The sequence below is a fragment of the Molothrus aeneus genome, chromosome 9 (genome assembly GCF_037042795.1).
Source record: "Molothrus aeneus isolate 106 chromosome 9, BPBGC_Maene_1.0, whole genome shotgun sequence".
Classification (NCBI taxonomy): domain Eukaryota; kingdom Metazoa; phylum Chordata; class Aves; order Passeriformes; family Icteridae; genus Molothrus; species Molothrus aeneus.
In genome coordinates this window covers 26,727,398-26,748,033 of record NC_089654.1, presented here as the reverse complement: position 1 = coordinate 26,748,033, position 20,636 = coordinate 26,727,398, and the positions used below count along the sequence as shown (strand labels likewise).

The 20,636-nt window shown below is 43.8% G+C and overlaps 1 protein-coding gene and 1 non-coding gene across 3 annotated transcripts in view; both read left to right on the top strand.

The window, feature by feature from the left end:
* COP1 (COP1 E3 ubiquitin ligase) overlaps positions 1 to 19,628 on the top strand; it is a 125,813-nt gene extending 106,185 nt beyond the window's left edge. For both annotated transcript variants that reach the window (XM_066555405.1, XM_066555404.1), the window contains exons 19-20: positions 16,576 to 16,620; positions 18,515 to 19,628. In XM_066555405.1, the coding sequence (XP_066411502.1) occupies positions 16,576 to 16,620; positions 18,515 to 18,532 (63 nt within the window). In that variant the 3' untranslated portion in view covers positions 18,533 to 19,628. The remainder of the gene's footprint in view (positions 1 to 16,575; positions 16,621 to 18,514) is intronic.
* On the top strand, positions 2,224 to 2,359 carry LOC136560419 (small Cajal body-specific RNA 3). Its single transcript, XR_010784157.1, has one exon. It is a non-coding gene; the product is annotated as a small Cajal body-specific RNA 3 (non-coding RNA).
* Positions 19,629 to 20,636: the final 1,008 nt, after the last annotated feature.

Here is a 20,636-nt window from a genome sequence, read left to right as displayed (position 1 = left end):
ACACCAAATGCCAGTGTCTCTGTCTCTCCTTATCCCCACAAATATGTGCTCTGTGTGTGGCTTTGTTTATTTTAGAGGCCATTTCATTATACATTCCTGGATCTCTTCCTGGATGGTTTAGGTAGGGCAGGACATGATCATGAGCTCTTTGTGAGAGCTTTTCTACTGATGTTTATAGCACTACCTGCAAGTTTGCTGTGATAAGAAATAGGTTGTGAAGTCCTGACAGAGGACAGTAATTTTTATTTTCTTATGTCCCCTGTATTTTGTCTTGTATTTCTCCCCATCTCTGCTCTGGAACATTTTAAGCATCATCAGGCTCAGAGAAAAGCAAGCACCTACCACATGCTTCAGCTCTGTGGTGTCTGTTGAGGAATGAGTCAACAGCAGCAACTCTTCAGAAAGAATATCTAAAATCAAGGGAGGATGAAGCAGATTAGCTTAAAAAAAAAAAAGAAATCAAATGCCAGAAGTGTTTGTCTTCCCTCACCCTTTGTCAGCAGAGGTGGGGTTTGTATTCTAATGTTTACGTAGCTGAAGGGTATTAGAAAATCAGAAGTACTGGAGTGCAACACAAGGGGTTTTGTTCACTCCTGTAATCCCAGTAGGTAGTTCTTTTCTTTATATACAATACTTGAGTCTTTTTCAACTTCGTTTTTTTTCTCTTAGTCATTGGTAGCTTAATGGATTTCGTGATTGTTGAGCTCTTCTTTTTGATGCAGTATTGTTAGTCTTAGCATGCATTCAGAATGACAGGGAGCATTAAAAATAGTCATTTCCATTTCAGATATCTAGAGATAATTTTTTTATAGCCACTGTGTGAAAATAACTTGAACGCTAGCAGAATTATCTATTGTGAGAGAGATGATTTTACTTGTGAATTGGGTTTAAAGATAAAATCTGCCTACTTCCCAAGTCATGGATTTCCTATTCATTGCTCTGTTAAATTTAATCGGGAGCAAGACTTAATCCAGAACAAAGATGATTGAATTGCTCTTAAACAGTGATGTAGAACATTACCCAGATCTCACTTCATCCTCACAGTGCTGAAAAATCACAAGCATGAGAGTTGCTTGTGAGTACATTATACAGAGAGATGCTTTTACTCATTTGCTGGCTCATTAGAAAGTGAAATGCTTTCTGGCTTTTGGAATAAAGGTGTTAGGAGGTGTAGTACAGAATGGGTTAAATCTGTTTAGTGTATTAGCTAGAAATTACTTTGGTATGCAGTAAAAAAGCTCACTCAACTTGCAAAAGCCTCTGTTGGCTTTAAGTTCTGCCATAAACTGAGCTGCTCGTGAGCTTGTACAGGATGGATTGATGGATGAAGTTCCTTAATGCAGCTTTGATTCCTCTTTGAGAACCCAGGGGAGGACAAGCTCCAGCACTGGGCAGCAGAGCCACAGTGTGACCCACTGCTCCCCTTTGCTGCTCACCCCAACAAAAACATGCTTTCAAAAATTACTGTCTTTTTTTAAGCTCCTGTATTCTACCAGGAAATGTGTACACCTCTAAGGTCATCCTAAATCTCCAGTTACAGCCTGGAATGGAGTTAGGATATCAACTGGATTTTGCTCTTTGAGGGCAAGGAGAGAGCATGGGATGAAAACAGCTAATTAAAGGATTTCCAGGCTGGGACATGGAAACTCAACAGCCCCTGTGTTCCTTTTAGGGCTCTTACCTGAGTGCAGACTTTTACCAGTAAAGTTTGGGAGCTGGCATTGCTTATTTCAGGTGCATAGACCTCATTTAAAATAATTTTTAAGAAAAGGGGATGGGGTCAGGGAGTAGTGAAGCAGCATCTTGCTGTAGGGACTCTTGCAGACAACACATTGGCAAGAGCTGTTCCCTGGAGTTAAGGAGTGTATTCAAGGCCAAGACATTTAGGGACTTATTAATGGCACTGCAGCTCCAGGCTGTGCTGTTGGCTGGCAGTCACTGACTGAGTAGGAAAGGCACTGTCAATGCCACGTTTTTAAGGCTTTGGGGCATGTGAGTGTGCCCCATGCAGCATCTCTTTCTTCTGCTTAGAATGATTTTGACCTTCTGAGTTAAACTTTTCCACTTAATGATATTTTCCTATTATGTGAATCCTCTCTTCTTTGGCTTATTTGCATGCTTTACATCACGTTTCATTTAGGATTTGATACAGTCAGGAGCCCAGGATAAAAGACAGTGTATAAAAGGCTGGTGTAATCATGAAATTTCCTAGGACTGGAAGCTGCTGGGACCAGTTGGGACTGGTCATGGGCAAAATCAATATTTTTTTGTCCACTGTTGCAGTCTTCCTAGAGCAAAGTGGAGGTCTCTGTCTGCTTTAGGACAGCCAGCTAAATCAGATCGTTCCCCTCCTTACACACATGTTATTATCCTGCAGTGTGAGAGCTCCTGCAGCATCCTCAGCTGCCATGTCCCACCACGTGGGGACAGCCCTTGGGCGGGATTGTTTGCAGCATCCACAGCTAAGTATCATTGCCAAGTGTTAATCCAGCTCGGTAGCTTAGAGCAAGACTGTAATCATAGTTATTGGGTTTTGTATTAAAATGGTCTTTTTTTAAAAGTTCTTTTTAGGTTTAGCAAACTGGCTGTAGAGGTGATTGCATTCTGGTTGGAGGGATGTGCTTGAGTGGAGCAGGCTGCATGTCCTGAGATTTCCCTCCCCTCTCCATTCTTGCTGCTTCAAGAAACAGTCATTTGCTTTAGAGTCAGGTTTGCAGCTTTGATTGAAAATGACTCTGCAAAACCCCATCAGAACTGTGCATGCCACAGAGTGGTTTAAAAATAAAAAATTCTAAAAGGCACCTTGAAATGTATGAACTTCCTGGGATGCCAAGAGCCATCACCTGTGGTTTGCTGTATCCCCTGGTAGGACCTAGTAAATCTTTGTCTGCCCAAAGAGCCCAGAAAAAAAGGAAAGAAAGGATGGAATTGTGCTGTCTGAGGTTTGGGAATGATTATTAAGTGCTGGCCCTCTGCCTGACAGCTGTCACGGGTTTGCAGAAGTGAGACAGATCTGGGAGAGGCAGCTGCAATTGCATAGCTGGGAAGTTGGGCTTTTAATTGCTAATTAAAGTTAGCATTTGCATTTGGGGTTTTCCTTTTTAAAGGACGACATCATATTCCACAAGAAACTGCAAGCATTGTGTATTTATAGCACAACCAAACTGGCAACTGGCTCTTGCTGCTTTGCTGGTACATCTGTATTTCACCTACTGCCTACTTTTGCTTTCCCATCTGTATTTTTTATGACTTCTGTCCTGACAGCCCTTGTTCTCCTGGTCCTTGACTCCCCTCCCGTGCAGACATATGATCCTGTAACGTTTTCCTTTTTGTCTTTATAAACAATAGGCAAGCAGTCTGATAGCACAAGTCCAAAGTCAAGGGAGCTTTGCAGATTCAACTTGACAGCTCCTCTCTGAATTATTTAAAAGCTGTAAACAAAAGAAAGCCCATCTTACAGCTTCAGATGCCTTCTCCTCTGGTACTGTGGAGAATGCCTGATAGGTGAATTCAGCTAATTTTGTCCATTTAGATCTATGGGATTTAGTGGAATAGCAAATGCAATTAGAATTCAGGGGCTGCCTCCTTGTATTCCTTAGGGGGAGGGTAAGTTGCAGGGAGGTTGAATGAGCAAATTGAGGAGAGGGAAAGTTGGAAGGTGAATGAAAGAATAGACAATTTCTGTCTAGTATTGTCTAGAATTGTGTGTTGAGTTTGGATATTTTTTTTCCCTTTCACAATCAATGAACTTGTCTTAAGACATCCTGTATTTGCTTCTGACTTTAATCTCAGTCCTTGGAGGGCTTCCTTGTTTGTTCTTTTCACATCCTTTGTTTTCAAATCCAAAATGCTTTTCTACACCTGAATGATCCAGTGATTTCTGACTTCTTGGATATATTTTAGTTGCTGGTTTCCCTCATGCTTCTGGATTCAGGACTGTTTTAGATAGCTGAGATTAGGGAAGCAGGCAGAAGGCACAATTGAGTCGTCTAGATGATGCAAAGTTCATTATTATCTTTTGAATAGTTCATTCTGCAGAATGAAGCAGGGAATATGCCATGCTTTGCATTTATTGTACTAAAGCTATAAAGCTGTACTCTCATCATTCTTAATGCCTAAGGCACAGCTGTCTTCTCACTCCCTTCTCCCCTCAGATAAATACAATGGGGAAAGCATCAGGAGTGGGATGTTGAGAGCAACTTCATGTGTATCATCTAGACTCTGCATGATTTTGTTTATTGAAGTTCTTCACTTTTTATGTACATTATTAAAATGCAATTTACTGTATTGTCTTTATCAATACCATACAATATTGTCATGAAAGCTGATAGAGTTTGCATTGTGGCTTTACTTTGAAAACTGACCTGCAAAAATGGCTTTGAAATATCTTCTTTCAGAGATCCCAGCATCTTTCACTGTACAAAGCAAAGATCCCTGTCTTCCAAACAGCTTTGCAGGCATGACCTGGCCACAGCTCAGGTCAGCTCCCTCTTCCATACAGTTATAAGAGATTTACAGAGCCCTCACTGGCTGTGAGCCAAGCCAGCCCTAAATCCCCTCCTGGCCACAGGTGTGTAGGAGATGGTTCTGCTGGCTGGGGAAGATACTCTGCTCTGCTGCCCCATCCTTACCTGTACTGTGGCAACAAAAGAAAGGAAATGTTTTTAATACAAACTCTGTGACTTGAATTCACACAGGGAGAAGATTTAAGCATCACTGGAATTTTACCTGCTCAAGAGAAAACTTGTGCTTGTGACATGAGATGCATGCTATCAGAACCTGCCTGCAGGTCTTAGGCTCTGGCCATTTTTCTTTGCCATTCTCAAGTTTATCAACATCCCTTCTTCATTTTCCTGTGTGTCCTGGCTAGTGAAAACATGTGCCTGCTGCACTCAGGGCATTTTTGGAGCAATATCTTGAGGGGACAGAGTGTCCTATTTCCCAAGCCTGGGGAGGGCCACGTGCTCTGGTCCAGCTTGCCCAGCCTTGTCTGCACTGCAGGAGGTTTTAGGTACATAGGGCTGCTCTTGATCCACTTACAGCATTTGCTGAAGTGGATGGTGAAGGAGAGCAGCAGACTGCGAATTCTATCAAGATTAATGGAAATTTTTGTTTTACCTTAATTAAACTTTCATTCCTCAAATCAAAGTCCTTTTTCCCAAATCAGCATATATTATAAATAGCATTAGTATAGGTATAATTTCATGAAGCTTCTCTGCATGCTAATGTTAATGTTTGTGCCTTGAGTTTTCTCCACAAGAAACCATTCATTGTTTCTTTTGTCTCACCAGGTCCTGGTGAGGTCACTTCTCTGGCACATGTGTTGCGTAGAGAATAAAAGGGAAAAAATGATAAAGATATCTTTTTATATAAATAGTGGTTTATGCAGCTACAAGCTGGGCCACCTTGCAGGAATCCTTCTCTTGTCTGTTCTTACCACCAAGCAGCCTGCAGCCCTTTGGGTGGAAGCAGCCTCCAGGGATGAGATATTTTTGCTTTCCTGGTGTGTTTGTTCCTATTGCTGTAGCCCTGCTTTCCCCACAGATGTGTAATTCCCCACACTCCCTGCCTGCAGCTCAGCTTGAACATATGCTGTTGTTCCCTGCCTCAGACAGCACCCTCAGTGCTGACACTTGGAACTGTGACTCCATTCCTGTTGCTATTAAATATACTGTTCTTGGCCTAAAGAGAAATGAAGACTTTGATTTCCATGGCTGCCAGACTTCTGGCCCATCCACTAACACAATTAGAAAGCTTGCAGATGCAGTGAAACCATCATCCTTCTTTTTCAGCTGGCATAAGCAAAACATTTAGAAGAGTTAATGTGTTTATTGAGCACTCAAGTCCCCCTGAAACATTATTTTGAGACCCACTAATGCAATGGTGAGGATTTAAGTGCATGTCCAGAACTTTCAAAGTTGGTTGGTTTAGGATACTGTTGTATCAGGATTTGGCTTTGGTTTGGTGGTGGGGTCCCACTTAAAAATGGTTGGGTATGTTTAAGGGATGTTATTACAGATAAAGCATAGAAACTAAAAATGTCACAATTCAGGCTGGCCCTTTTTTGATTATCTGTGTCAGATCAGGCTTAGGAGTGGAGGTGGTTTTCATTAGAATGGGGCAAAAAAGCTACAACCTGCAGGAGATGAGATGTACTGGGTGGGTTTGTGTGGCAAGGTTTGGGGTGAAGGGGTGGCTTCTGTGAGATCTTTCCCAAAGTTTCCCCTCCTTGTCCAACAGAGCCAGTGCCAGCCAGCTCTGAGATGGACCCAGTGCTGACCAAAGCTGAGCCCATCAGCAATGCTGGCAGCACCTCTGGGATAATGTACTCAGGATGAGTTGAGTGGGAATACTGCACAAGGGAGAGAGGAGTGAGGATATGAGAGAAACAATTCTGCTGCAGACCCAGAGCTCTGTGAGGAAGGAGGGGGAGAAAGAAGGTGCTCCAGGCACAAGGGAATTGCCTGCAGCCATGAAGGTCCACCTGCAGCCCATGGAGAACTCTGTGCCAGTGCAGCTGGATGCCCAAAAGGAGGATGTGGGACCCTGTGGGAAGCCCCCACTGGAGCAGGCTCCCAGCAGGGCCTGTGGACATGTGGAGAGAGGTGCCCACACTCTAGAGCAGGTTTCTTGGCAGGACTTGTGCCCATACAGGGACTAACAGGGTTTTTTTTTTGTTTTTTGGGGTTTTTTTTTTGGGGGGGGGGGTTGTTTGTTTGTTTTTGGGTTTTTGTTTGTTTGGTTTTGGGTTTTTTGTTTGTTTTTGGTTTTTTGTGTGTTGGTTTTGGTTTTTTGTTTGTTTGTTTGTGAAGAACTGTGTTTTGTGGGAGGGACTCACACTGAAGCTGTTTGTGAACTGTCTCTAGTGGGAGAGACCCCATGCTGGAGCAGGGGAAGAGCTTGAGGACTCTTCCCCTTGAGAAGTGAAGGAATGGCAGAGGCAGTATGTGATGAGCTGATTGTGGCCCCAGTTCCTTGTCCCTCTCTGTCCCTGAGGGGGAAGTGATAGAAAAAATCAGGAATGAAGCTAAGCCTGGGAAGAAGGGAGGGGTGGGGAGAAGGTGTTTTTAAGATTTTCTTTTATTTCTCGTTATCCTACTCTGATTTGATTATTAATGAATCAGATTTGCCCCAAGTTGAGCCTGTTTTGCCTGTGATTGTAATTGGAGAGTGATCTCTGCCTGTCCCCATCTTGACTCTCAGCCTCTTTGTCTATGTCCAGCTGAGGGAGGGGAGTGACAAACTGGCTTTGGTGGGCACTTGGCTTCCAGCCTGGTCACCCCACCATATATTAGGTGTTGCCCAGACAGCTTGGCTGCCCCAGATTGTTGACAGCCAGCCATATAAAATGAACAGTAGCAGAGTATGTATCCATTATCAGTTTTAAATAAATTGATATCATGAATTTCTGCCAAAGTGTTTCCCTTTTGCTGACCCGGCCAGCCTGGCTCAGCTTTGTCCCTTCATCATTCCTGACATCACCTGTGATTAACCCATCTTCCTGTATTGACGGCCACCATCTCTGGTTGTGATGCATGAATTATTCTTCCACTTTTGCCTTGAGGGAATGGTGTCATGTGAAGGGTTTAGGAAGTTCTTTTTTCCCAGCCTGTCCCACTAGCAGTGGCCAGTGTGTAACCCAGCAGTTACACAGGAATTCCTGGTGTGAAATTCCCCATGGGCTGGTTGAGATGTTGAAGCACCTGGAGCTACCAGACACTCATGTACATTTAGGACCTCAGAGCAGCAGGTGAGTGTCCAGCATCCCACGAGCTCAGGTGTGTGTGAATGTGGGAACTGTGCTGTGGGAAGGTCATAAAGTGTCCTTCAGAACCCCCAGCTGGGGATGATGTTGAACCATGACTGGCTGTCACAATTTAGGGCTGGTTTTCAGCATGCTTGATTGCAGTGGTTTGTGCCTCAAGGTTTTTTTGGGAAAGGAATGCAACTGGAATGGATTTCCCACCAGCAAATAAGTAAATACTGCAGTTCCAACAGGAATTCTTATGAAAAGAGTTAAACCTCATTTAAACCTTCATCCCTGCCCTTTTTGTTTAACACCTCATTGGGAACATCTGGATTAACCTTGGGCAAATCCACCAAGTGTTTTGCCTCTGTTTCCCCACATGTAGGATAATATTTCACTACTTCACCAGGGCATTTATTACACCTAATTAATGTTGTAATGTGTCTTTGGTACCTCTGATAAAACGTGTGGCGTGAATGCAAAGTTGTTTTTACTGATTGGATTGTTAATTAAATGTGCACATATAAATGATTTATTGGCATTAGAGAACTAAGACTTAATAATTTAAAATATTAACATCAAGGTGGTTGGATCAATTTTAAGCCTGTTATCATTCAGCTATTTAGAGACTGATACAAATGACACTGGGAAAGGAAAGGAAAGGAAACTGTGCTGTAAGCAGGATTTTCAAAGGTGAATTCACTAGGGGAGGAAGAGGAGATGGAAAGATATACCTAGTACTGTGGAAGAGGCAGTTGAAACCAGCAACAGAGTACTGAAAGTAAGGTTTTGATGAGAAATGCTATGCCAGGGACAATGATCTCAGAAATATAAAAGCCCTGAAGAATGTGGTACAGATGGTCTTGGAAAGATCCAAGTGTTCTTGCACAAGTAAGGGAATTGCTGATTCAAGTGTGAAGATGATTTGAAAGAGGGAGCTGAGGAGTGTTGGGTACAGTTGAGCTGGAAGAGAAATCACTGACTTGGAAGAAGAATAGAGAAGATAAGAGAGGTGGGAGAAGCGCACCATGAGTGTGAAAGAGGCACAACAAAACCATCTGAACATGAAGCAGGGCTTTAGCAGATTGAAGTTTGCCTTTCACACTAAGGGCAAGGGGAGTGTGCTGTAAATTAAAGAGGACCAAGCAGTTGGGATAGAATCATAGAATATCATGAGTTGGAAGGGACCCCCAAGAATCATGAAGTCCAACTCCTGGCTCTGCACAGGACACCCTGACAATCCCACCACATGCCTCAGAGTGTTGTCCAAACACATCCTGAGCTCTGTCAGGCTTGGTGCTGTGACCACCTCCCTGGGGAGCCTGTTCCAGTGCCCAGCCATCTTCTGAGTGGAAAACTTTCTCTTATAAGTCTCCCTACATCCATTCTTTCCTAGTGCAGCAGTTGAGAGCTGTGCTCCTTGCTGTGCTTTGGGACTGGGCTGCATAGCTCTGGTGTTTGCAGGGTGGATTGCTTGTCTTATCTAATTCAGGGTAGCTTGAACAGAAAAGCCTTTTCACATTCTACCGATTTCTGTTTACAGCTCTGATCCCTGATGGTTTGCCACTGGTACGCACAAAATCAAAATCTAAAAGTACCAGATTTAGATGATATGTCTGAATACTCTCATGCAGCAGATTGGTGGCTGTTTCTCCAGATTGTGTATTTTGTTTCTGGTGTGAGTTTAGAAGGGAGACATATGCAATAGCAATATTAATGATAGCACCCTGAGGCTTGGTTTTGCCCCACACTGTACTGCTGGGCAGGGCAGCCTGACCTTGGCTAGGGAGAGATTAAATACATCACCTCCAGCATGATGTAATGACTGACTGCAGCAAACAATAGAAGGGAAAGGGGAGAGACATTGGCAGTAGGAATGCAGGTCTTAAACCATGCAATTGTCAAGCAATGTGGGGCATTGCATTGCCAAATGAATATTTAGGAGTTTTAAGTATTTAAAGAGTTGATGCTAAAAGCTGTCTTCACTAAAGCAATGCCTTGCCATTTCCTGTGGTTTTGCACTATTGATATTAATGTTGTTGTATGTTTATGTATATGTTTTTTGAATGCTTTTTGTAAGCTGTATTTATATACTGCTGCCACTTCCTTCAAGGTCTTGACCACATTGTTTATGGGGAGCATCTGATATCCCAAGATTTATGACTTTAAGGACAAGTAACTTTAGACACCCTGTCACAGATAAATGGGCAGTGGAACTCAATATTCCTATCCAGAGAGGAGGGGAAGACTTGTGCTTTGGGCGTACAGGGCTAACACCAGAATAATTTGGTTTTAACTTGTGTCCCTGCCTTGCCTGATGGGGGAGTGTGCAGCAGCTGTTATAACTGTGTATCTTGCTTTGCAGTAGATGCAGAATAATAAGTGTCTAATGAGATTTTCTCATCTTGGATTCTAAATAAATTAGATGCTCATCAATACCAGTTTTGTTCTAGAATGACTAAATTGCAGAGGCAGTAATACATCACCAGTACCTGGAGTGGGCTTTGCTGGCTGGCTCTCCTGCCTTTGCAGAGCTTTCTTTGCCTTCTCCCCATCAATCTCATTGGCCTTCATTTCCATCTTGAGTTCAGAAGATGGCATAGAAACAAGGAAATTGATGGCTGTGTACAGCACTGGATATGTGTGTACTTCTATGTTCTTCTAGCCCTGACTTCAGTTGCCTTGTTGTTACTGTTTTTTGAGAGGTACATGCAGAAATGAAAAGGGCACGTCAAGATGAAGGGGTTTCTCACTTGGCTGAGAGATAGCTTACTGCTTCTTTAAGTGTGTCATTGGAGCAAGCCTTGCTGCTCTCCTCAGGGCTCCTCTGAGCTGTGAATACAGACCTGGGGATGTCTGATAACAAATAAGCTTCCAGTTACACAGCATCGTCTTCTGCTGGGTTGGACCTGAATAGAAGGAGAAAAATGCATTGTAAAATCCAAAATGAGAAGATTACTTCAGGGAGTAGGAAAAAGAGCTGTAGTCATGAGTATTGAGCTGCAGGTAGAAATACCAGATGTGGAAGTGTCAGAAAACTTAATAAAGGTATCCCAGGTACAGAGATTAAAGTCTGGAATTGCTGAAAAACAAGGGAAGGGATTCAAGGAGATGCTGAATTTCTGCCTGGGCAGATTTCCTTGTGAGATGCACTTCATTTTGTGTGGAAGCTGCAAACTCTGTATGATGCAGGATGATGAAAACACTAATTTGTTTGAAAACTTTTTTCTAAAAAGCTTCACAGTGTGCCCATGAACTCTGACATAAGAAGAAACTATGTATGTGTATATGATTGTAGGCAAGTCCTTCTACAGAAAGTGAGTCAAAGGAGTGCCATAATCTTTAAATCTGTGGTTTAACATTTTAGGAAATATCCTTGTTATGCTGGGTGGGTATAATTGTGTAGCATTTGTGAACTTGAAAACTCAAAACATTGTGTATTTGCAGCTGGATCTAGAAAGAAGCACAGACAACACCTTTTTCATTTGGATTGAGTTTTCTCTTTTTTGCTGGGGCCCAGATAAGCCTAAAGCCTAAAGAGGCTTTATCTCTCTGTGTACAAAGGAATTACCTTCAGAAACAGATAAAAATACTGTTTCTAAGGATTAAAAGACACAGTTTAGGTGTGCATGTTCTGTTCCAGGTTTAATACCTAAAGAGTTGGGTGTTGCTGCTCCTAAAATATTTTGGTATAACATCTTTTATATATTAGACCTTGTTCTGTAAAGAAGCACTTGGTGTAAAGTAATTAATTTCTGCTTGAGCCTGATGTTCACAGTATAGATAATAAATATTCCTTTAAATTTACTCAGAAGGGATTAATGTTAGGTGAGTGTGATGGCATAGAAAGCAAATTGTGGTTTACAGGGATAGAGGGTTGTGCACCACTTCAAGCAGCCCACTGTGCACCTTTCATTGATAACACTTGTATCACAAGAATGGGGAAAAAAACCAAAATTTGCACATTGTCCCAGTGGGAAGGGATCTAATCAGTTCAGCTTTTCAAAACTTCTTGATTTTTGTACACTGGACATTCATTGTGTTTCCTGGGTTAGAATTCTTTCAAAAACAAAAAGCTGACTTGTGTCATACAGCAAGAAAATAACCAAGGCTCAGGAGGATTAGAGTGAAAAGCCATTAGAATCTGCTAATTACAAGATGAAGAGCAGTCAAGCAGTGGTGGTCTATTGGGGAACCACTTTTGCACATTTAGATGTGTAGAAAAACTTTGTGTGTGACATTGATGGGAAAAGTTTTGGTGAAATATGTCTTGCAGATAGTCTGCAGTTCAGCCCTAAAAGCCAGCACCAGAGTAATAGTTGCCACCTTCAGTAAGGAAGGAGTAAATTTACTTGCATAATGGAGTTTCTGTACAAACACTACTAGATTTAGTTCAACTATATACTTTTATTCTACCTGTAAATAACAGAAGACAATTGAGTGCAAGCTTTCTCACCCAAGTGACTTTCCCACTGATTCAACAGCTTTGCTTAATTAGGCTCCAGCTCCTTGGAATAAGTGTTGAAAACACAGCCATTTGTTAGCCAAAACATCTGCTGGGGCGGGAAGGTGAGAAGTTGTTAATTTAAAATAAGATCTTGAAGAACCCTAGCTCTGAATCCATAGAACAAACCTAGCTGAAAATCCAGGAAACTCATGCTTATCTGAGTGATGGCTGTGCTGGAAGTTTGAGGTGAATCTCCTTTATTTGTGTAGAATGAGGGGCATAACAAAGAAGTGCAAACATTGTGGCCTGTAATTGTTTACAGTATGGTGAAAGAGCCAAAAATTATTTCCAGTCCTTCATGTGAAAATGTTCACATATAACTTGGAAACGCATCCATCCTAAGGAATGATCTCTTCAGCTTTTCCTGCTGATTTCCACTTCAAGGATTGATATGTGTGGGATAGCAAGGGAGGAATAGTCTCAGAAAGGATCGTATTCAAGGGAAAAAAAATTGTTAGTGATTTGTGCTCATCTTTTTTGAGCCCTTTTGGGACAGGATTGATGTCAACAGAGGAAGACTAAAATGCTCAGCTGTGATTTTGCACAAGCCCCCTGGTGAGAGAGATGTGTAGCTCCTGCAGCTGCAGTGAGGCAGCTTTAGTGGTGAGGAGGGGTAGCAGAGAGGAACCCTGCAGGTACTGGAGGGTGGAGGGTCTGCCCAGAGCTTTTCCTCACTTGGGTATCAGTGGGTGTCCCTTCAAGGAGATGTGTGTGTGGTTTCCAAGTTGTCCATCTGGGATCACATTAATTTAGGCATCCTCTCCTCCCAGCAATGTTTTCTTACACAAAGATATAAAGGAGTGGAAGAACTCCAACCTCAGCTGTCACTGAGTCCCTGTTGCACTGGAGCAGCTCTGACAACTTTTGAGTTGTTCGGCTGAGTTTCTTCAAACCTCACAAAACATCCAGAGCATTTCTGATTGTCTTAATGTTGACTACTCTTGCATGAATACCAGCAGCCAGGCAGACTTTAATTCTCCTCTGTTCCTTTCCTGTACAAATTGCTTCCCCAGGGCCATCCAAAATAGGGCTCATCTTGGAGGGAAGGAAATCAGTGTGCTTCAAAACCCAGCTGTCACCAGGTGAATAATTCCTTTGAATGATGAATCTAGCAGGTATCTCATATCCTCTGGAAGGTCCTAAACTTGATTTTGTTTTTCATTGCCATCAAGAATGTGCTGCAAAAATTTCTCCTTTTTTTGGTACAATCAGTGAAAGTCCCTTCAAATCCCATGGGTGAATGCTCTAAAGTTACTGTGGGTCCAGCAGTCATATTCAGACTGGAGAAACAGGGATGTGTCAGGTTCAGAGGTGCTCCTGTCAGGTCTGTCTTTGCACTCAAGACCAATTTACAGCCTCATTTTACATAATGGATACCTCCTTGTGAATATGTATCCAACCTGTGTAATAACAGAGATTCATGGTGGTGTCAAGTCCTTCCCATGTCAAGGAACTACCCTTCAGATTTCCCATAATACTGTCTCTACTGTCTCTGTAGTCCAAAAAAATTTTAAAAAAGGCAGGCAGATGCAGGAAGTTTTTCACAGCTCTTAGCACAGAACTTCAGCCCTGAAGCATGTTAGAGCAGTTCTGGAACTGCACTCTGTATTAACATGAATCCTGACATGCACCTACCTTTGCCAATTAAATTTTTAAATTCATATGTAACACTAAAAGACAAGAAGATGCATAATTTTGATGCCCCCAGAGCTTTTTTCTATTGCCTTAAGAGGACCAAGATTCTAAAGGTTGAGATTAGCAGCCACACAGAACAAAATGCTGCTGTTTGCCAGGCAGTAAACCTTAATCTCTCAATCTTTGCTATGTTTGTTCATTTTTCTTCTTCAGTCTTGTTTTAGCAAAAGCAGCTTGTTCTTTCTGCCTCTCCTGCTAAGAGGGGCTGCAGGTGCATAAAATCTTCTCATTGGAGAAGATTCATGTGTAGAAGAGTCATTTTAATAACTGCTTGCTTCAGAGCAGGATTACTCACTTGGGCTGGGTCTCCCACATTCCCAGTGCCTCTGCTTTGGGATTTGCTGGCTCCTGCAGGCAGCAGAAATGGAAGGGATGAGTAAGGCCAGTCCTTAAGCCTTCTTGCCCTGCACAAAAACACCAATTGGTTTTGCTAAAGTAGAACATGCAGCCACAGTGGATGGTGAGGGCCTGTTTTTCATGCCTCAGTGCTACAGGTAGTCACAGCAGTGTTTGGGGAAATAGGTGTTCTGCCAGTTCAGTGGTGATGGTGGTTTTCTTTCCATTCATACATGTCCTGGCAAAAAGATTGGTTTAATGTGCACACAGCTACAAACCTGCAGATGTAAACAACTTCATGTCTTCTTTAGGTGTTTAACACATTGAGTATATTGATTGTTTTACAGGCTACACAAAAGGAAGTGAATTGTCTCTTTGGAGGATTAAAAACAAGTTACTTAGCTGTGTTCCTGGAGAAGTAGTGCAAGAGTGCCTTAACAAGCAAGTCACTGTTCAGTGACAGATTTGGTGCTAATTTTGCTGCTGTCTGCTCCTGTTTGCATCTCATGGTTGTGGATGAAAGCAGCAGAGCAGTGATTAGCTCAGACCCTGCTGAAAAAAACCCAACACCCAGGGGCTTCTGAAGAACAAGGGAGTGAGAGTAAATTACCCTCTGGCATTTTCTATTTTATTAGGAGGTAAAACTGTTCATTGGAACAGAGTTCATTTACAGTGGCACCCCAGCAGCAGGGTGAATTGCCAGTCACAGTGCAAACAGGAATCACTCAAACCCTGCATCATCTGCACTCAGGAGTTCAGGTTTCCTGCACTGCACAGTAGATTGCTGCTGGTCCCTCTCCCTTGCTTCCAGAATCCTATCAGGCATCCTGGTCCCTGTTTCAGTGCCCAGATAATATTTATATATATTAAAATCAAACCCCCCCTCAGTGGGTTTTGATTTTAATGTTGTTAACCAGAAGCTGAGAGTTCACTGCATTAGATTCTTAGCCACCAAATTAAAAGAAATTGCAGTATATTCTTCCTTTGAGGATATACTTTCTTTTCAGGAGCTTAGACTTGGAGGATCATTAGTGAGATAATATCAGGCGTTTTAACTAATCCTCTAATGATTGCACCAGGGTGAACAAATCTGTCTGTGTCAGTTAGCCCAGTGGTCCACCACAAGGCTATTCTTACCTGATAAATGGATTTTCACACTGAAGGGGGTTTTTCTTCCTTTGCCCCAAATCCTGAGGCTGTGCCAAGTCCTGAAGTTCACGGTGAGGCAGCACACAGCCAGCTTGGGGCTGTGCTGGGCTGCCTTCCCACTCCCTTCGGAGCAGGGCGTGTTCTAGTCACTGAGTTCATTAAAAATGCATGTGCTAAGCATGGCATAATTACAGCAAGTTTGTCTGGGGATGGGTAGCAGCAGTGAGAGAAATTTCAAAATGTGTCTCAGAGAAGATATCAACTGTCTTGAGAGAAAGCAGTTCTCTGTGGGCGTTGAGCAGCGTGCGACGTCTGCTGGCACCAGGATGGCTGCAGGACACCCCTCTGGCAGCACTGCTCCTCCCCACATCTCTGGGGCTCTTGCCAGCACCCCAATGCTTGTGTGTGGATTTTCCTGTCGATTTTGGATAGGATTTTGGCTGGGGAGGGTGCATCTGTGCTTGCTGGTCATGTGAGGAATGCAGTCTGGAGGGAAGATGCTCTCTCTTCTCCAGCTTTTGCCTGGGGGTTGCCTGACTGATGCAGCAGACCATTAATTTGCAGTCAAGCAGGATATCTCCAAATGCAACTCCATCAATTGGCAGGAGGTAAATAGATGCTGCCTCTCTGCTTAAGGCAGGGCTGGAGCCCTCTCTGTTTATCTTCTCTTTCAAACTGGGTGCATCTGCTATTGCTCTCTAATCTCTTCTCTGTTTTACTCATCTGAAGCCTCTTGCCCTCAGAGCTAGAGGGGTTTTGTAAAGCTGATTAGTTGGTTTAGTTAGGGTGCTGGAGATCTTTGTCCATGTGCTGCCAAAAGATGAAATAACCATTATTTTTATTAGTCCACCTCACAGGGAGGCTGTGAGAATTAATTCATGTTTGTAAATTGCTTTGGAGATTTAAAGCTCTGTACAAGCACTAAGGATTATTGCTTTCTAATTCTTCAAGGTAGTATAACTTATTAAGACTTCTAGCCTTGAAAGCATCTTGGATATAGGAAGAGTTAAATCCCTTTGAAATTAGATATACTTGTAATGTTTAAGATAAAAATAACTTCTTCTCTGGTGCTTCATCCAAAATAAAGGGGGGGGAAAAAAGCAATGGCAGGTTCTGATAGTGCCTCTTTTTTTTTTTCCAGGAGTCCAACGTGCTTATTGCTGCTAACAGTCAGGGTACAATTAAGGTAAGTTATTTTACACATCTTGCACTTAAACACTTGAATCTGTTGATAGTAAAGAGCAGGGTCAGAGACACTGAACAGCCAGGAGAAACCATTAGAGGAGGTCATCTTGGCTGTGGAGGTTTGCAATTTAAATGATGTATTTGCCTGTGGCACACAGTGGAGTGAGCAGGCAGTGCCCCGGCAGTGAAACCAGTTGCAGTGAGGTGTGCAAGAGTTGCTGGTGGCCATCCAGCCCCTGCTGCTGCTCCCTGGGGTCCTGGCAGCACTGAGGGCCTTGCACAGCCACCTCCCCAGGCTGAGTGGCTCCCATGGCAGCAGAGGCTGTGTTAACTCACCAGCACTAACCCAAGCCTGTGCTCTGGCTGCTGCAGGGGCAGCAGGGCTGAAAGCTGAGCTCCTGGTGTGCAGCTGGCTGGAGCAGCACTGAAATGAGCAGGGATGCTCCCTGCCTTTGACTCTGGTGCTCAGACGGGTGGTAACAGACAGCAGCTGCCAGCATGGGGTTCTGTGAAAGCATCAGCCTTCCCTGTGCACAATACCAGGTTTTCAGCTCTTTAATTAAGTCTTCCAGAGTGTCTGTTCAATGTATTTCTGTCTGTGGAATGTCAAGTGATGTGGAGAAGACCGTCCTTCTTTATGTGTGTGTCAGCCAAGCAAAACCAGTGCCCAAGGCAGTGCCAAATTCAACCCAAACCCAGAACTTTATCCCACATTCTGCACAGCAGCACTGACCTCCACCATGCTGTTAGGTTTGGTGCTTAATGCCCTAAGCTTGTAGCCCAGACCCCTGGCAGCATTCTGGAGCTGCTGGTAAAGGCATTTACTTGCTGTGTGCAGAGTTTTACACTGCATTGTCACTGTCACGAGGCTGAGGTCCTGATTGTCCCTCACATCCCTGTGGCAGTAGCAGTTCTCTACCAGAGCTGCTGCTCTGAACCTGGGAAAATCACCAAAAATGAAAGACTGGTGAGAGACCTGAGTGGTCTGTGTTTAATTGCATGTCAAGATTTTTCCCCCCTTTTTTAGGACACAAGTGGCTGGGTTACTCCTCCTGCTGCATGTGATGCTGTAGCCTCTCATTCATAGGGGATTTGTTTATATATCATGTTTTGGAATTGGTTGGTGGTTACTTTGGTCAGCTACTCCTTAGGAAAATGGACAAAATGCACAGAAGCTTTTGATATTTTGAAGTGAATCCAGCAGCAAGAGCAGTGATTAGAGGGGAGAGGTTTTGCTCATGCACTTTGCTTGTTAATGAGAGATGGTAGACAGAGAGTAATGTACAGACAGCCAGGGCTGTCAGAACTCTGCTATCTCCATTTGCCTTTGACAGGAGGCAGCAGGAAGGTGGGATGGTCTGGGAAAGGCCTGGGTGTGCCCAAACCCAGCCCACTTTGGGGACAGATGCCATTCTGGGCATCACCCATGAGCTACAGCTCTAGAGCTTCTCCCAGGGAAGCAAAACCAGGTTCTTGCAGACTCTGGCAGCCCCACAGGCACTTTTCTGCTGTCTCTAGTCCATGCCCTCAGATGCTGCTGTTCCATCCCAGCCTGCACAAGGGAAACAAGAGCACAGAGGGCTGGGATGACAAAAGCTCTGATCTCTGTTACAAGATTCCCAAGAGCTGTGTGACTGAGATGAGGGGAAATGAGGCAGCTGTGGATGGTTTTGCTTCGTGGCTAATTTATCATCACACAAGCAGACATCAAAATTGGGATGCTTGCCAAGTGCTTTTCCCATCTGTGGGATATTATTGCATGCTGGTGAATAAAGGGTAAGGGGTGGAGATGAGATAGAAGGGTCAATTCTGTCTTAGAGATGTATATGCTGACATAGGAAATAATAAATGTCATAAATTCCTATTCTAAATGTCTCATCTTCCTTACTAACCAGGTACTGGAGCTGGTATGAAGGGTTTTCTCTCAAGGCATGAGGTACTTGGTCCTGCTGATATGCTACAGTATTCATCTGGGAACCACAGTGGGACAAGAAACCAAAACCACCTTGATGTTCCTCCCCAGAACGATCATGTTTGGGTTTTTTTCCATTTATGGACTTCCTAGGACATTTTGAGACACTGGTAACCCCAGTAAACTGTCTGCCATCAACATTAACTCCACAGACTTTGCTGGTGGTGGTGGTGGTATGGTTGTCCAATTTTTATGATAGGAAAACAAATTCTTTTAAATAAAAACAAAAAGGAATAATAAAATTTATTGAGCCACAAGCTGAAGCTGGAAGATTGTCTTGTTGCATAAGAGAACAGATTTACTTGTGAAGGGAGCTCACAGGAGCACACAGGGCTGTCCTCAGTTGCACATCTCCAGTTACTTTCATCTGGACTCTTCTTCATCCCCACTGGAAAAACAAAGTCTCTAAGCCTTACCTGGACATGCAAGCAATCCACTTTGAAATCCCATCATGATACGGTTCTGTTGTTCCTTTGATTTATTAATTCTTTTTTAGATACATTACATGTTGAGAAATGTCACCAAGGTTGACACCACTGGAGACTGAAGTCCTCTAGTCATCAAGAAGAGAAGGACACCTTCCCTTCCCTCCTCTCCTTAGACCCCTTCCTTGCCCCAAAGGGGCAGTTCCAAAGGAGAGGATGAAGCTGTCCTCCTGTCCATGTGGGCCACCTGCCACCAGCAAGGTGCTGAGATGAGGGAGCTGCAGTTCCTGGGACCTGGACTGAGCTTGCCAAGACAGCGTGGGATGAAGATCTGCCTCCCACTCACCTGGCTGTGTGTGACTATCTCAGCTGGAGGAGGAAGCTTCTAGATCCAGTTACCAAAGCCCTGCACCACTCAATCACCTGTGTGGTCTGGTTGTGTTTGCCCCTCTCTGCACACCATGGAAGCCAAGCATCTTGAATGTTGGAACAAGAGAGGGGATGGAGTTGGTTTGTAACGTGTTTCAGAGCCATGATATAAGTAGCCTTATTTTTAATGGTCATGCATACACTTAATTGTACATATGGAGGGGGAATAAACCATGAAGCTGAGAGTTGTTGTTGCTTTCTTGGCAGGATAGCAGAGCAGGTAAGAAGGTGCAGATGGTCCTCACGAGCAGCAGCCAGGTTAAACTGTCAGGATTGCTGCCAGAACTCTTTAAGCTCCAAAGTGCATTTGGTGGGCATGGCATCTTTTCCCTGCCATGGGTGTCAAAGGTGCAATGCAGACAGTGATACCTGTGGGAAGTGTTTTGTTCTGCAAACAGAATCCTTTTCCATTCACCGACTGCAGAATGTGTCTCCTTCGTGCCACAGGGGCTGGGATTGATGCAGGGACTTTGCACAGGTCTCTTGTCCTCCACATGTTGTAAGCCTGACTCTGACTTCCCAGGAGGATTGTGTAATCTTCTCACACCCTTTGGGCACAGAGCAGGGAAGAAGAGCAAGGATAATCTTAAGGATATGAGTAAAGAAGCAGGGATGAAGCCTTGTGGCAGAACTGGGGACAGGTCCTGTCCTGGTTCAGTGCTGGTGCATGTTTCTAGGGGGTCAGCTGTGCTCATACAGAGGTAGGAGGATGTGGGACAGTAGCTTCTGGAGAGTCTAGTCCAGTGGGGAGAAAAGTGATGCTGAGCTCCAAGGGAGGAGAGGTGGATGCATGGTTCTCAAATGCTGCATTCTGGTTTTCTTCCATGATTCCTGGGGTGTCAGTGGGGGAAGAGTGAGGAGAGGAGAGAGAAGAGAGCACAGCAGCTTGTGTCCTGCTTGGGAGTGCTACCTGCAGGTCTCCCTTGTATGAGTAACCTGAGTCACCGTGGCAGAAGAAAACAAAATTGGTTCCTTCTGCCTGATGGCAGCTGTCTGACACATCCCACTGAGCACTAGTTTGATTTCCATTTTGCTGCATTTTAAGAGAATTTGGTGTGGAGTGTCTGTGCTGAGCATGCTCCCCAGCCAGCCCTCTCCAAAGGCAGGCTGATGTGATGATCCATTACCATTGCTTTTCCTGCTTCCCCTGCTTTCAGGTGTGGGTCTCCCCCAGCCTCTGGCTTGTTTATC